The sequence below is a fragment of the Heterobasidion irregulare genome, assembly GCF_000320585.1.
Source record: "Heterobasidion irregulare TC 32-1 unplaced genomic scaffold scaffold_13, whole genome shotgun sequence".
In the NCBI taxonomy this organism is placed as follows: Eukaryota; Fungi; Basidiomycota; class Agaricomycetes; order Russulales; family Bondarzewiaceae; genus Heterobasidion; species Heterobasidion irregulare.
The window spans coordinates 558646-574103 of NW_009258209.1; the positions used below are offsets into that span (position 1 = coordinate 558646).

General features: G+C 54.5%; 5 protein-coding genes across 5 annotated transcripts; 3 read left to right on the forward strand and 2 right to left on the reverse strand.

The window, feature by feature from the left end:
- Positions 1 to 282: 282 nt before the first annotated feature.
- Positions 283 to 3210, forward strand: HETIRDRAFT_120288 (uncharacterized protein; the record flags this gene model as incomplete). The annotated part of the gene is made up of 10 exons (XM_009554450.1): positions 283 to 572; positions 790 to 930; positions 957 to 1182; positions 1237 to 1322; positions 1350 to 1526; positions 1555 to 1761; positions 2061 to 2129; positions 2184 to 2349; positions 2705 to 2916; positions 2946 to 3210. The coding sequence occupies 10 exons, from the start codon at positions 283 to 285 to the stop codon at positions 3208 to 3210; spliced, it is 1839 nt and encodes a 612-aa protein (XP_009552745.1).
- A 1360-nt stretch (positions 3211 to 4570) lies between these two features.
- On the reverse strand, positions 4571 to 5138 carry HETIRDRAFT_244312 (uncharacterized protein; the record flags this gene model as incomplete). Its single annotated transcript, XM_009554451.1, has 3 exons — positions 4571 to 4703; positions 4819 to 4864; positions 5039 to 5138. Coding segments are annotated over 3 exons (279 nt in total), but the record flags the coding sequence as incomplete, so codon positions are not given.
- A 356-nt stretch (positions 5139 to 5494) lies between these two features.
- HETIRDRAFT_446925 (uncharacterized protein) lies at positions 5495 to 7190 on the forward strand. Its single transcript, XM_009554452.1, has 6 exons — positions 5495 to 5576; positions 5865 to 5876; positions 5997 to 6111; positions 6288 to 6383; positions 6511 to 6546; positions 6755 to 7190. The coding sequence occupies exons 1-6, from the start codon at positions 5562 to 5564 to the stop codon at positions 6928 to 6930; spliced, it is 450 nt and encodes a 149-aa protein (XP_009552747.1). The 5' UTR covers positions 5495 to 5561; the 3' UTR covers positions 6931 to 7190.
- A 1053-nt stretch (positions 7191 to 8243) lies between these two features.
- HETIRDRAFT_437099 (uncharacterized protein) lies at positions 8244 to 10052 on the forward strand (the record flags this gene model as incomplete). Its single annotated transcript, XM_009554453.1, has 2 exons — positions 8244 to 8631; positions 8683 to 10052. Exons 1-2 carry the CDS (start codon positions 8409 to 8411, stop codon positions 10050 to 10052), a joined length of 1593 nt encoding a protein of 530 aa, XP_009552748.1. The 5' UTR covers positions 8244 to 8408.
- A 108-nt stretch (positions 10053 to 10160) lies between these two features.
- On the reverse strand, positions 10161 to 15158 carry HETIRDRAFT_482843 (uncharacterized protein). Its single transcript, XM_009554727.1, has 8 exons — positions 14316 to 15158; positions 13568 to 14257; positions 13192 to 13515; positions 11988 to 13141; positions 11101 to 11937; positions 10872 to 11045; positions 10741 to 10809; positions 10161 to 10687 (listed from the first exon to the last, which is right to left on the reverse strand). The coding sequence occupies exons 1-8, from the start codon at positions 15133 to 15135 to the stop codon at positions 10496 to 10498; spliced, it is 4260 nt and encodes a 1419-aa protein (XP_009553022.1). The 5' UTR covers positions 15136 to 15158; the 3' UTR covers positions 10161 to 10495.
- Between the last annotated feature and the right edge of the window lie 300 nt (positions 15159 to 15458).

The window sequence follows — 15458 nt, forward strand, 5'->3', positions numbered from 1 at the left end:
TCCTTGCGTAGTCGACCTTGTGTAGACTGCCCGTATAGTATCTCAATTCCACGGTTGCGATCCTGTTTGCTCGCTGGACTGTTGGTTGGAACACGAGCTCTGTTGTGGACTGAAATTCTATGATAGCGGAGGGTCCTACGCTAAACGAGTGAAGAGTGCATAATACTGTTTGGGCCACATATGTCAAATTCAAAATAGGTCCAGTGGCCCACGCCTTGCGTCGTATAAAACCACCCCCACCGCCTCGTTCTGCCACATTCCACATCTTCTCCCTCTTCCACCATGACCACTCTGATACTCGACTTCAATACTCACCCTTTTGGACAACATCAGCAAGACCGAACTGGACCTGAGGCGACGAGCACAAGGATTGAAGATTCCAGAGTATGCCACAGGCGGCGCAAGGTTCGACACAACGGGAGGCCACATCCGAAATTATCAAACACAACGACGACAAGACCTTCGACAACATGGCTCGACGTCTTCAATCCATCCAGCAATCGCAAGTCCTCTCGACCTCAAGTCCTCGAGCAAGACATAGATGGTACTGTGGCGACAAGACTGGTGACGAGGTAGGTCACTCCACAGCTGCTGATGACGAGGACTTGTGTAGGGTGCATCGATAGATGGTGGCAGGACTTCCAGGGACCAGGACCGTTCAGTGAGTGACTCATGTACCTCTTCGTGGACATTGATGAGAAGTGAACTTGACTCTTTGACAACGTCAAGATCTCATCAACGCATCAAAGCCTATCAACAGTAATGCCACTCGCCTGCAAGTACCTTCAGCATCAGGACATCCAGCAACGACACTGCAACGGCAGAACTCACGGCAAACCTTCTCAACATCAAGACCCTCAAGTACTACAAGACACAAGGCTCGACCACAAGATTGATCAAGGCGGCAACATGCAAGACGATCGGCGAACGGTATGCGACTTACTTTTTCTTCACAGGGCACCGCAAGATCGACCACCTGGAACTCCAAGAACAAGACTCAACCTCCGCAAGACAGCCACGACCTTCGACAACCACAACAGCGACTCAACCTTTAGCGACAACGACAGCACCAACAACGGCAAGACTTACAACAACACTCCTCAACTACAAGGCCCCTCAACGTCAACAACTCCGCCAGAACAACCCTCAAGCCCTTCAACGCAACATTTGACCTCGACAACGGTGAGTCGGTCGTGCGTATTCTGATTGGTGAGACGATGGCGAGATCTCTGACAGGATATCAAGACCTCCAAGTACTACAAGATGCAAGGCCCCACAACAAGATATACGAAGGCAGCAACATTCAAGACGATCGGCGAACGGTAAGCGACTGACCTTTTGTTTGACAGGGCTCCGCAAGATCGACAACCATATACTTCAAGAACAAGACTCAACCTCCGCAAGACAGCCACGACCTTCGACAACAACAACACCGACACGACCTTCAGCAACCAACGACAGAACCACAACGGCAAGATTTACAGCAATACCTCAAGGCCAAAGACCTTCAAGACCCACGGAAGCCGGTAGGCAACTGACCTTTTCTTTTGATAGGGCTCCGCAAGATCGACCACCACCACCACCACCACCACCACCACCACCACCACCACCTCCGACAACGACACCACCTTCAACAATCAACGACAATATCAGCAACTGCAAGACTTATAGCAACCTCAACATCAAGAACCCCTCCACAACGACCTTTCAGCCCTTCAAGACGCAACGTTCGACTTTCAGGATCAAGACGCCCGGCAAACGGTAGGTGGCTAACCTTTTTTGTGTTGACAGGGCTCCGCAAGATCGACAACCATATACTTCAAGACAAAGACAATTACGACCTTCGACAACAACAACGACACGACCTTCAGCAACCAACGACAAAACCAACAACGACAAGACTTACAGCAAGACCCCTCAACTACAATGCCCCTCAACATCAACGACTCCGCGAAACGATCCTCAAGCCTTTCAAGATGCGACCTCTAGGCTACGCTCGACCTCTAGGCTACACTCGACTTCTAGACGACGCTCCCCTCTAGGCTACACTCACCCTCTAGGCTACACTCAAAACGCTTGGCAAACGGTAGATGTGTGATCCCGACAGACCCCAGCAAGACTCTACAATGGTGAGTCGGTCTGGCATATCCTGATTGGCGAGACGATGACGAGACCTCCGACAGTATACATCACCTTCAGCACCACAAGACTCTCAGCAACGACACGACAACAGCAAAACTCACCGCAAAACTTCTCGACGCCAAGACCCTCAAGTACGGCAAGACGCAAGACGCAAGACTCGACTACAAGATCCATCAAGGCAGCGACACGCAAGACGATTGGCGAACGGTAGGTGACTGACCTTCAAGGCTTCGCGAGATCGACCACCATGTACTTCAAGATCAAGACTCGACCTTCGGCAACGACAAAATGGCAACACCTCCGACGACTACATCTGGCAACACCTTCAGCAATCAACGATATATCAACAACGGCAAGACTTACAGCAACACCCCTCGGCTACACACATCTTGGCTACACACATCTTGACTACACAAATCTTGGCTACACCACCCTTGGCTACACCACCTTGGCTACATCCACAACCTCGACAAGAACGATGCTCAATTCCTTCAAGATGCAACATTAACCTCAAGACATTCAAGACGTTCAGAAAGCGGTAGGTCACTGACCATTTTATCAGGGACCCACAAGATCGACCACCCAGCACTCCAAGAACAAGACAGCCTTCCGCCACGATCCACCACCAACTCTGACAAACGCTACCTTCGACAACTATTACCTCCGACAACCACCACCTTCGACAACCACCACCTTCGACAACCACCCAACCATCAGCAATCAACGACAAACCAGGACCCGCACGACCCACAACCACAAACACAACCACTCACGGTAAGCTTCCTCACGACAAAACTCTACAGATCAAGACCTCGGCCTTCGACCTTCGACGACGACACAACATCCAGCACCGCAAGACTTTCGGCAATAACGCAACTTCCGGCAAACTCGCAAGACAAGTCTCGACCACGACAAGCCAATCCGCAAGAGCAAGATTCCATCAACGACAAGGCCATTAACTTTTTTTCTGAATCAGATTTTGTAGGTTTCGATGTCAAGATGTTCGCAAGGTCGCTCACCGTCAAGGCCCGCTCCAAGGTCAAGGTCAAGGTCAAGACCGTCGGCTAGCTATCTGTCTCTGTCTCTGGGTCGTGTCTGGTTCTTGGCTGGGTCTAGCTCTCTCGTTTTCTGGTATCTCATGCTTCTGGTCTCTGTGTCGTATCTTGGTCTCTGCACCCTCGAATGTCTCTGTTTCTGTCTTCTTGGCTCCTGCGTCGCATCTTGATCTCGGTCTTGGCTTGGTTTCTGTCTTTGTCTCTATCCCTGTCTCTATCTGTCTCTGCCTCGTCGTGCCCCCGTTCCTTCCTGTATTCTCCCCGCATCCCTTGTATCCTCTCTCTCTTCGCCGCGTCTCTTCCTTCTCCTGTCTCCTGTCTCCCTCTCTCTCCATATCTTCCCATCCCTGTATCTCGCGCGGACGACCGCCGAGCAGGCGCTCCGCCCGACGGCCTCGTGCGCAGCGCCTGCTCGTCGGCCGCCCCTCCGCGCATGCCTCTAGCGACGACCCAGCGGGCGGTGAGTGATCACGGGCGAGGGGGACCGAACCCGTGCCCCCGGCCCACCCCACAGAAAAATAAAATAAAAAAACACAGAAAGAGGCCGGGGTTTTAGCCGCTCGCTTGCCTTGAATGGTCGGGGTCGTCGCTGGAGGTATGCGTGGGATTTTTTTTCGTTAAATATATTGGGTTCCGGGGAAACAAAACTGACAGACAGAGCCTGATTGGCTGCTCGACAAGAGTAAGAAGGGGTTTGATGTTGCGTGCGAGCGTGTCGGTGTAGGACGTAAGTGGATGAGCGGACAAGCTCGAGCGTTGTCGTGTTCCCTCCAGTCATCAGTGCAAGAACACATATAGCGAGCTTCTGCGCCGAGTCAGTTCGGCGAGCTTCAAGTGGACACGCACCTGCGTCGAAAAAAAAAGCGAGTCGCGATCCATGTTCGCTGGGTTCTGCACGTTCGACACGATCCAACAGGGCTTAGTACCATAGACGTAGAGCTCGGCCGACGGCGATTTGCACGCGCTGCCTCCGCTCGGTCGATGGCTCGCTGCGGTCCTTCCGTCGATGATGGGACGCAGACGCGGGCTAGGATTACACAAGGTGTAGTAGAGATACAGCATACACATACACGGGAGGGACAGGGGTCTCGATCGAGAGGTTAGATGAGTCAAGCTGGAAGGGGGCGTTAATGAGCATGCGCAGGGCAGGGACGAGAGCGAGGAAATAAGGACAGCGTCGAAGGATGAAAGGAGGTGAGGGGGTGGTTAGGTGCGCACCTTCTAAGAAATCCGCAGCCTGGAGCCTGGCGACGTCGGACCCGCCAGACAGAGGTATAAGAAAAAACGTAAAACGGAAGCCATCAGCACCATCGCAGACATGTCAACGACAGGAAGGCAAAAGAAAAGAACAAAGGAAGGGGAGGAGGAAGAGGAGATACGCACACCTCGAGCGCGATCTCGGGTTGGATGCGCTCAAAAAAGTCCGGGATGTCGACTTTGGCCGGCGTGTTCTCGTACGTTGTCTTGTAGAGGAGGTACTCGACGACTTTCTCGACGACGATGCCGCTGCGGGGGTCGACGGCGGTGGAGGTGTGGTTAATTTTATTTCGTGGGATATAGGGAAATGGCGGTGCGTGGGAGACGTGAGCGCGAGGATGGGCAGGCGGGCAAGGGAGCGCACCGTTCTTGGAGGTGACATGTCTGGCGCTCGGCCTCGGAGAAATTAGCTAGTAAGAGACAGCGCGGGTTAGCATGGTGTCCACAGCCAAGCAGGGGCGTGTGAGAGAGATGCGCGAGTAAGATAGCATCACGTTAGAGCCTTAATTACGGCATCAAGGGATGTGCGGCGCAAAAGAAAAGGAAGAGGACAAAGGACAAAAGAAGAAAGGAGCAGCGCGGACCTTCGGTGTCGAGCATGTTCTTGAGCGTCCCGGAGCGCATCGCTGCCGCGCGCGAGACGACGCACGAGTAGCCGTCGCTGCTGACGATGCGGACCCACTCTGTGACATCGGGCGCGCCGGCTGGGTCCTGTGTATTTGCCTTTGCGACAACGACAGACAAAGCGCAGAGCGCGTCCGATTAGGAGGGCGTTAGCATCATGATGGCGAGCACCGGGCGGACAGGCGGGATACCTGTTCTGCCATCTTTGGTCCTGGGGTTGTCGTGAATGAGGACGGTGGAGTAGAAGCTGTTGCGGGGGAAGGGAGGGGTCGGGGCTGGGTGTATGCGCTGAAGCACTCGAGAGCAAGAGAGCGTGTGTATGACTAAGCTGCGGCGGCCTCTTCTTGACGAGTGCTCGAATCAGTCAGAATCACCGGCAGTCCACCGGCATCTCGGATCTCGTCCTCGCTCAAATAGTACGGTGCTCTGCTCCTCCCAGATCTCTTGTCAGACTTGCACTCTCCAATATCCTCGTCGCTCGCCATGTCCCTCCCCAAGGTCAGTCGCGCTCTCTCTTGCTCTACCCGCGTGCCAAAAACACGCCGTTTTGTGGGCTTCTTGAGTCATGTATTTGTGCTATCGCGATCCCCGCCACTCGCCCGACATCACCGTGCGCGGTAGGTGCAGTGCGATGCGACTCTGGGCTGTGGGCCGTGGAGGAGGACTCATACAGGCGAGGACGCTGACGCTGACGCTCGTTTTCTGTTTCTTTCCATCTGCCGTGTCCACGATCCTGCGATCGGGTGGCGCGCGCCCTGATGTTCTCGCCCCGCCTCGCCCAAATAGAGGATCATCAAGGTGTGCTCCCCGTGCTTCCTTCTCCATGGCACAGTCTCACCTCCTTGTTGTGCTCTCCGTAATCGCGAATACTCGTGGTCGCGTGCCCCCATTTACCCTTGTCCCCATTCGTATGGACAGGAAACTGAGCGCCTCGTCGCCGATCCCGCCCCCGGCATCACCGCTTTTCCGCACGACGACAACCTCCGCTATTTCGACGTCACCATCCAGGGCCCCGACGGAAGCCCCTTCCAGCGTGCGTCTCTTTCCACTCCCTCTGCCTATGCGACCGGCTTGGTTTCACACCTTGTTCTGACATCCTCGGTTTTCCTTGCATACACACCCGTTCTGCTGTGCACTCCATTCCGATCGGTGCCATACGCGCCACATCAACTCACCCACACATACCCACCTTCCCTTGGACGCCCACAGATGGCGTGTTCAAGCTCGAGCTCTTCCTCCCAGAAGAATACCCGATGGCTCCGCCCAAAGTGCGCTTCCTGACCAAGATCTACCACCCAAACATCGGTGCGTCGCCCGCGCTCCCTCCCTTTGCCACCCATTGCTCGCCTGCCTCGTCGTCACTGCCGTCTCCGCTATCCGTTCCTCGAGATTTCGCGAGACCGTGGAACGAAACGCTGATGCCGAGTTGTAGATAAGCTGGGTCGGATCTGTTTGGACATCCTTAAAGGTACGTGGAGGATCGATCGGGGGTGGCGCGCTCACTGATCGACTGACCGACCTGCATTTACATCCGTATCACCTCCACCCGACCGAACTCCGCCTCTCGTCTCGTCTCGAACCGCCACCCCGACACCACGACCGACCTCATTTCGCCGATACGATCCCCCCTACCGACCCGACACCCGTACGCACGCACGCACACACGCACGCACCAGACAAATGGTCCCCCGCGCTCCAGATCCGCACCGTGCTCCTCTCTATCCAGGCCCTCCTGAGCGCGCCGAACCCCGACGACCCGCTCGCGACCGACGTCGCGAAGCACTACAAGGAGGACGAGCGCGACGCGCAGCGCATCTCGCGCGAGTGGACCGAGCGGTACGCCGTCGAATGAGCTTGCTGCGGCGGGTCGTTCTGCGGGCTGAATGGGCGAGGCGCGGAGACGGGGCGCGGGGCGCGGGCGATGCCATAGATCTCGTACACGCAGGCTGCACGCGGGCGTCGTGCGCGCACCGGGCCTCAGACGCTGGATAGAAGAAGAAATTACAAGGAACTCAGAGCTATGTCGTGTTTTGATTTGTGTGGGGTCTCGTCTTTTGTCTGTCTGTCTGTTTCATTTGATTTCGTTCTTTTATTCGTTTGTTGATTGACTGTATTTTGCGTGCGAGCGCTTGGAGCTCGAAACCTTGCAAGATCGTGACACTACGGATCTTCGTCTGATCGTGGAGCGTGGAAGACCAGGGTCGCACACGGATGCATTGCCTTGCGCGTGGATGGAGAAATGTTGCCTCTCAAGAACGCTACCTAGCACACAGAACAAAGAGAAAAGAAACATCGCAAGGCTCAAGCGCTCAAGGCTCGTATGAATCAAGTCTAGCGTATGCAATACATCCCTAGACCAATCGAAACCGAGCGTTGCCCGAACTGCAAACGCACACACGAGGTGAGGTATCTCGACGCCTAGAACGAATGTATCCAATCGTCGACGAACAACCAGCGTGGGGGACACTGTGGCGAGTGGACTGGATAAGCGTCGTAATTTTTTGGATGCGATTGGGCTTCGGTTTGGATATGACGATCGCGACTCACGCTCGAGATGGCGGCGGGGAACAAGATGTGAGTATATACAGGGCACAGGCGGAGATCGGAGCGTCCCTGCGATTCGGGGTCTGGCAGAAAGACTTTTCGTCTGTGATGACGAGGACTCGGTTCGTCCATAGATATCGATCTCAAGACAAAGAACATCGGGGTCCTCAAAATGTTTCATTTAAAGCCAAGCAACCTTCAAAACTAAAGGGAAGTTATGGAATTCGCGAAATATCCTTTCGCGATACTTCGACTTTCGCCAAGAATCAAGGTCAGCTTTTCCAGCTTGCTCGCTTACGACGAGGGACGAACAGACGAATCGAACGATAGCGGCATATTGCTCCTCGCATATAGGGCCGCTGCAATAAAGCGGTCCAACAAGGATGATGCCCGATCAGTGGAGAAAAAAATCATGGAACTTTACAGCTCGATTATGGTCATGAATGCGGGACAGAGTGCTTCAATGTCTTGATAGCGGCATTATTTCTGGATTATTTTGGCGGCGAAGAGCGGCGAAGGGGTGTCCCCGTGTGACTTTCCCTCACGTGGACGCGTCTCGACGCGTCGTGTGGCACGTGGGAACTTCCGTCACGTCTGGACGACGAACTCACTTGGCTGTCTCACGCGGCTCTGGCGACTGCAAAAGCGTGGCGAACCAAAGCCAGTGGCCGAAACATTGATGCAACGACGCTTTTACTGAGCTCATTTATCGCTTAGTGGCACGAAGGGTTCTCCGGCTCTTTGACACTGATCACAAAGCGACCACTTTACCTTATAAGCCGCCAGATGCCTTCGCGGGCATGTACTAACGGCCGCATGGATCCCCCAAACATCTTTCCTGACAACTTTCCGTCATCTTCTCAGCTCACTGGCTCGCAGTGGGTCCTCAGAGCGCGCGCAGCCCAGGAAGCCGTGCCAGACCGAGACATCGTCCAGTGGCAAAACTCACAGACACCTTCCGCAGGGCTCAACAGGCTGATCAGAGAAGCTGCCAAGCCAGCTGCGCAACGTATGTGACTCTCGCGCCTTGCGTCTTCCCGGTCTGACTCCGTGACGTTAGTTTGGCCAGCTCTCAGTATCGATGACTATGATTATGCTCTGAACTCGTCGCCTGCTGATCCGTCCAGTTCGACAACAGACACCCCCCGATCACATGCGCGCCCCGTCGGCGCCTCCTCTGCTACACGCCCTCGACCCCGTGCACTCCGCACACATGGATATTCATCTACTCCCAGCAGCTCTATGGCATCTGTGCAGGGAGACCCTACGATGTTCTTCGGTCTGTTGAAGGAGGTATCTGAGAAGATAGACCAGAGAGCGCGAGAGAAGCAACGATTTGTGGAGCGAGCGCGAGAGAAGGAAAGGGAGAAGGCCCGTCAGGCTGCTTTGCTCAACCACAAGAGCAACAAGTCCAAGTTCGTCCAAGGAGCGTCTAAAACGCCTCGTGAGGGAGCAGTGCTGGCTAAAGAGAAGGAGTCTACGATGTCCGGAGGGAGCAGAGTTTCTACTTCATCTGACAAACGCACAGTTGGATTGGAGGCGACGGCCTCGCTCGATCATAGCTTTCCGAGAGCAGAACGGGTGCATGCCTCCTCAAGACTCGGAAACTCGATCGTCCTCGACGACGACGATAACATGTACATGGATATAGACTCCCCTAAATCGCTGCTCGTGAACACGAACTCAGTGGAGAGGAATTCCTCCGGCCAATCCAGCGTGATCGACTCGCCCATCTCCGCGGTCTCGCTGACCCGAACGCAATCTCTCTCGACGTCCGGCTCGCTATTGGGGCCCCCGAGAACTCCATCGCCAGTGTCTCAGCCCCGTCCTGCCTTCGCTGTATCCATGCATGAACGCAGCGCGAGCGCCGAGCATCCCCCGCGTCCCGCACCGGTGCTGCCCATTCATCGCACGCACACTGACCCTTCCCAATCTTCATCGTCCAGAACGTCAACCACAATCCGCAAGCCCGTTGCCCCTCCTGCTCCAAAACCCGCGCCGATACCCCTTGCACCTGCACCGCCCCGCCCTTCTCAGCATCCACCCACTCTTGGTATGCGTCGCACCCGCGCGTCGACGTACAGCATCCCACCCTCGCAGACTCTTCCAACGAAACAACGTCCCTTCCGTCCTCCACTCGCCCGTCCCCGTCCCGCAACAGCAACAGCAACAGCAACAGCAGCTCCAGCTCCACCCCCGGCCCCTGCGGCTCCCGTGCTTCATGTGTCCCGTCCCACTTACAAAACCAACCCCCCGGCTCGTGATCCACCTCCAGCAAGCCTCCCCACTCCGAATCCTTCCCCGCCTGTCCCCATGGTCGACCGCGGACGGAGCCGCTCTCCTCCTGCAGCAACAGACGCAGACTCGAGCTACGGCGACATATCGATCGACGCCGATCTGCTCGAGGCAGAGTTGTCGAAGTACGATTAATATCTAATGGCTCTTTTTTATACATAAGTACTCTACATGCTCTGTTAAAGTTTACTCTTACATGTTCCTCGGGACCCATTGCACTCATGACACAACGATCTAGTTTCTGGAAGCCTTTCCCCGATCCGATGTGCTTAAGACTGGTTCATATCGCATTAGCAGTCGAATCATATCATTGGTCAAACACATGGCGAGCAAAGGATCGACTCCGATCATCAGACTTCAGGATATCCCGAATACTTGAGGAGAATGCACGATGATGAAGCATATTCAACATTGCTCGAGTTATCGTACGATTCTCAAAAACGAGGGCAAATAAATATCTATGGTACAGTTTCATGTGCGATTGCGACATAAGTTAGACGGCCTACTCGAGGTAGCCGATATTCAAGACAAGATGCATGGATATGATCTGATGTTTGACTTCACACTCGGGTAGTCATTCACCTCCAGGGGAATTCGAACGAAGCGTCGTCATCATCATCATCATCATCGTCGTCGTCGTCGTCGTCGTCATTGTGGTCATGGCCACCTCGACGATTGTTACTAGGGCCTGCTTGACTGGCACTTCCCTGAAGGGGTCCTTTCACATGCTTGCGGCAGACAGGGCATGTTGTTGCGCCACGAAGCCATTGCTGCCGGGGAAAAAGTTAGGACCAGGACCGTGGAAGTATTCCAATCGACGTACCTTCAGGCAGTCTTTGTGTAACCAATGCGTACAGTCTGTCAGCTTGAGCACGGGATCTGTTGGCTGATACTGAGAGGAACAAGTAAAGGAGTGATTAGAGTCATCAAGGAAAGCAAATCACTGGTACATACGTCATCAAGGCATATGGGACAACGAGCATCACTGTCGGGGGTAGCCCAATCTCGGTACAATCCGGTGGGTAGAGAGGCAATAACGCTCTCAGAGGTACAGCGGGGTTTCACGTCGCCGAGAGTCGCAGCGAGCGAGAGGAGACTCTCATATGAAGTGTCGAAATCTTCATCTCGCTGTGGACGTTGATAAGTAAGGAAGGCTTTCACACAGAACGGCGCTCAGACTTACGATGAAATCGGATACTCCTCTTCCTACCCGAGGCGCAACCCCGGCAAAGTGGGGACCACCTCGACCACGGATCAACCTCTCGATCTGCTCAAATGTCACGAGTTCATCTCGCATTGACGACCGAAGCGACGCTGGCGCCCTATGTCTCATAAGCGAGCTCGAGCGACGATTCGCAGCAGCTCGGTGCTGCTCGTGACGTGTGCGTTCTGATTGCGAATCGCGGTCTCGATCGGTAGGTTCCGTGAAGTGTTCCGCTGTCCTAGCATTCTCTGCACGGTGTATGGGCGGCTCGGCAAACAGAACACTACCGCCTAACCTCCTACGGATATCCAATGGACGCGGCCGAACTGATCCTGTGTCTTCTCCTTCCACATCTCCCCAGTGAGATGACTGACGCCTGCTGTCCTCCGACCTCTGGCGCTGGAATCGATCAATAAGTTGGCGCTGTCTCTCGTGGGTGAGTCCATCTGCTCGCAAAAGGGCGATCGCATGCGAGAAGCCCTCCACGCTACCATGATCAGATGTGTTGTCGTCGTCGGCGATACGAGATGCCTCCAACCGTGGACGACGTGCAAAAAGGTTGTGCATTTGCCGACGTCCGCGAGTGTCGGTGTTGTCGGCTGTAGGGCGACTGCTTGATGCGGGTGGATTTGGTGTCGAAGAGAGCGGGCTTCGTCGACGCGCAGACCGAATGTCCATCGATCGCCATATACCTGTCGCAGGAGTGGTGTTTTCTTCCCGAGAAAATGGTCTTGGTTGTCTTTGAGGGCCAGGAAGATCTCGTTCTAAATTCAATCTTCTTTCCAGGACGGCATGCGGCGCAGTCACAGATGCAGTCTGGCATACGGATTAGCCCCTCGTTGCATACAAGTGTGATGAAAACTTACGGGGCGAGAGGTACCAGACGACCAGATATAGTCGTCGTTGTCGAACCGCAATGGCGGCAGAGAAGGTGCGGGCGACTCTTGTGGGTTCGCATCATCAGACAGCGAGTGTAGATGAGTGAGCCTAGCTCGGAGACGCTCAATCTCAACGAGTCGCTCAAGCGAAGCACGGAAGGGTCCTCGATGATAGGCATCCAGATCGATGTTTCGAAAAACGGATGATCGGTGGTCGCGAGGCGCGGTTGGCGGTGCTTGGGACTGCGGTGGAACCCTGCTGGATGGTGTCGTGTTGGAAAGGTCAATGGGCTCGTGCCACCAAGGGTGAGAAGTCGATGATGCTCGCCTCGGCTCAGATATGGTGGGGTTCGAGACTGGACGTTCCCGAGAAGCAAGAGGGGATGGGGGCAAAACGCCCAAAGATGAAGTCTCTGACAAGTCTGCAGATCTTTGCTCAGCTACGTTATGTTGAGGTGACGAGGCTGTCCGAGCGCCAAAGGGTGTTTGACTCGAGAATGGTGCACTGTCCGACTCACGCCTTCTCGGGGCGGCAGTTGAAGTGTCTATCGGCCCGCTCAATTCCGAATCTATCCACCAATCACGTTCCGTGTTTGGCCCACCAAGTTGTAAGCTAGACACGGACGGGCGATGTCGTGAAGGTTGTAATGGCAGGGACCTACGTGTGGGCGGGTGAAGAGACTGCCTGACATACGAATCCGCTGTCGCCAGGGAAGTGGTATCGAGTGAGAGCAAGTCTCGGTGTAGAGATTCCCCGCCTTCCATGAATAGAGAGCTGGATCCCGGTGACCATAGGGATGTGTCTCGATCAGTGTAATCGCCGGTAGCCAGAGGACCGCGTAAGGAATGAGCAAGCCCGTGGACTTGAGAGCGAGCCGCGTTTCTCCTCCACTCTGCCGCATTCTCCGACATTAAAGAGTTTGACTGGCTTGGGCGAAACTGAAGCATTCGAGAGCGAGATATGGCTGAAGGTTCGGATATCCCGCCACGGCGATCACTCTCACTGAACAAACGTTCCGGGACTGACCGCCATGCTGATCGTGGAGATGTAGCTAGGCTCGTCCGGGTTCGAGAGTTGTCCGCCAAAGAGCTGTCAGATCTGGATAAGATGGGTTCAACGTCTTCGAACTCAGGCAAAACATCTGACAGATGGTAAGCAACTTGACAAGAAAACAACAACATTGGCAAATACCATCGGGATATGGCGTCGAACGACCTGGAGGCGTCATTCCTTCTTGGAGATTCGTACCGCGGAGACCGAAGAGAGGAGACGGCTCTATCGAAAAATCATAACGGAGGTGAGATTCTCTGCGAGAGCTTGGTTCAACTAGTGACGTGCGTTGCATTGATCGCACATCTCTACGTGGCTGAGAGTCAGCATCACCATACGTGTCTAACGATTGCCCGTCAATCCTGGAGAGGAGAGGCTGGAATTCTTCGTGTATGCTAGCATCAAGCTCGAGGAGATGTGTACGGGACCCAGAGCGTGAGTCAGGACTCTCACTGCGATAAGAGCCTGTGAATTCCAATAAGTCTATCGTTATCATTCAGCATGTAGGCTAACATACGATCGTTCATCGTGCCGTTGAGTATATCCTCCGCTCCAAGTTGAGCCAGACCATGTCCGAAGCCATGTCTTGGACGCGATCCGAGATCAGGGACGTGAGGTAGATCGGTGTGTGCTCTTCCAGAACGCAAGAAGTTGGCTCGCAGAGCGCGCCTTGCATCGTTTCTGAAAATTGTCCACTGAGGATCATCGTGTTCCTGGACTCCCTGCCCAGGCACACCGCTTCCTCTACCGGATGCACTGGGCCTCTCAGACGCCGACGGGGCGGGGGGCTCAGGAATCAATATGCCCATGTAATCACGTCGCTCGGTGTTGCGATTCGACCTCGGAATAGCTGGCCACTGCTCACCATCGGCACGTGCGATGACTTGAGAGGCCAAAGAATCGTTGAAGCGTAAAGGGAATCGGCGCTCCTCGTTCATGCGCCGCCTCGGCTGTTCGGTGTGTACAAACCCGTCTGACCTTGACGAACCTTCTTGTGAAGGGGCCCCAAAATTGTTGGGAACATAACCCCATTCGATCAGCGGTGCGCCTCGCGAGGACAGGGCGTAGCGTGATGGTGAAGTCGTACGAGGATGGCCTCTGCGCGCAGAAGAGCGGTAAGCAGCGTCGTCAGCGATTGGTAAACGGACGGAACCCTGGCGGGACGTTGGCCTAGCTTGATGAGATCCGTACGTGGGATAGGTGAAATCTGTCAACAATAGATGAACTACTTAGTCTTACTCAGAACTCTAATAAGTCAAACTGACAATCACGGTCGGGGTTTCCTCCGGACGGCGTGGGATCGTGGTCACTTTGTCTTTCGCTTCGTGTGATTGCAAAGTCGTTGGAAGATGCAACGGGCGGTTCGTTGAAATACTGGACACTCGACGCGTCCAGAATCATAGAAGGAAGTGGGGAATTTGAGAGGTCTAGTACGTGGGAGCTGGGATCGAGGTTCGGCGAATCAAGCGACAAAGGTGGGAGGGTGGGAGGAGTGGCAGTGATACGGACAGGGGGCGAAGAGCGCTGCCGAAGCGCTGATATCTCGGCGTCAAACGCATTAAATCTCTCCATTGACACCCTGAAATGCTCGCTGAATCCAGAGTCGGAGGATTCATTCGTTTGCAGAGGATGCCAGATTGATGGTGGTGAATAAGATCGAGGTCGGTCTAGAGGTACGGATGGAAGCATCTCCACATCCTCTTGAGCTAGTAATGGATGCACAGGAGGCTGCTCCGGGTGCAAGGAGGAAGAAGGGCCGGCAGCAGCGGCTGACATGGGAGGACAAGGAGGAGAACGGACGAGAGACGGCGACTCGCTGGTAACGCGGCTCGAGCCAGTCGCTGCCCTCGACGAAGACCCAGAGGACCCGCCGCTACCTGATGATGAACTATCACTTCTGGGCCTCTTACTCCTTTCACCCCCCTCGCCTACAGAGAGGGCATTGCTGCCTGGGCTTGCACTGCTACTAGAGTTGGCATCGACTGGGCTGTCGAGGTCGAAGCCGAATTGTTCGAATGAACGTTTAAATGAGGTACTATTTGATGAAATGGTGATGTGTATCTGGGGAGGGTCTGTGGAGGACATGGTGGTCAACGGCAAGCCTGGATACCTTCAAGTGGCATGGAACAACGTTGGCCTGCCCTGATCCCCCTATTGGGCAAGCGCAGCCTCCTTGGGGTAAATAGTGATAGTATTCACGTTTTTGTCACATAAACTGTGACAATTGCGGAATTGGGGAAAGCTTTGTCTTTTTGTCCTTTTCAACGGGTTTACACAAATGATTTCTGTTGCGCATCTAGAGTCTAGACTCCAGCGCTTCAAAGTAGATACAAGATGCTCGAGGATACATGACTGAGAACAGATATGCGAAGTACAACTATCAAGAAGAATACATAAGTCGGTTTCGG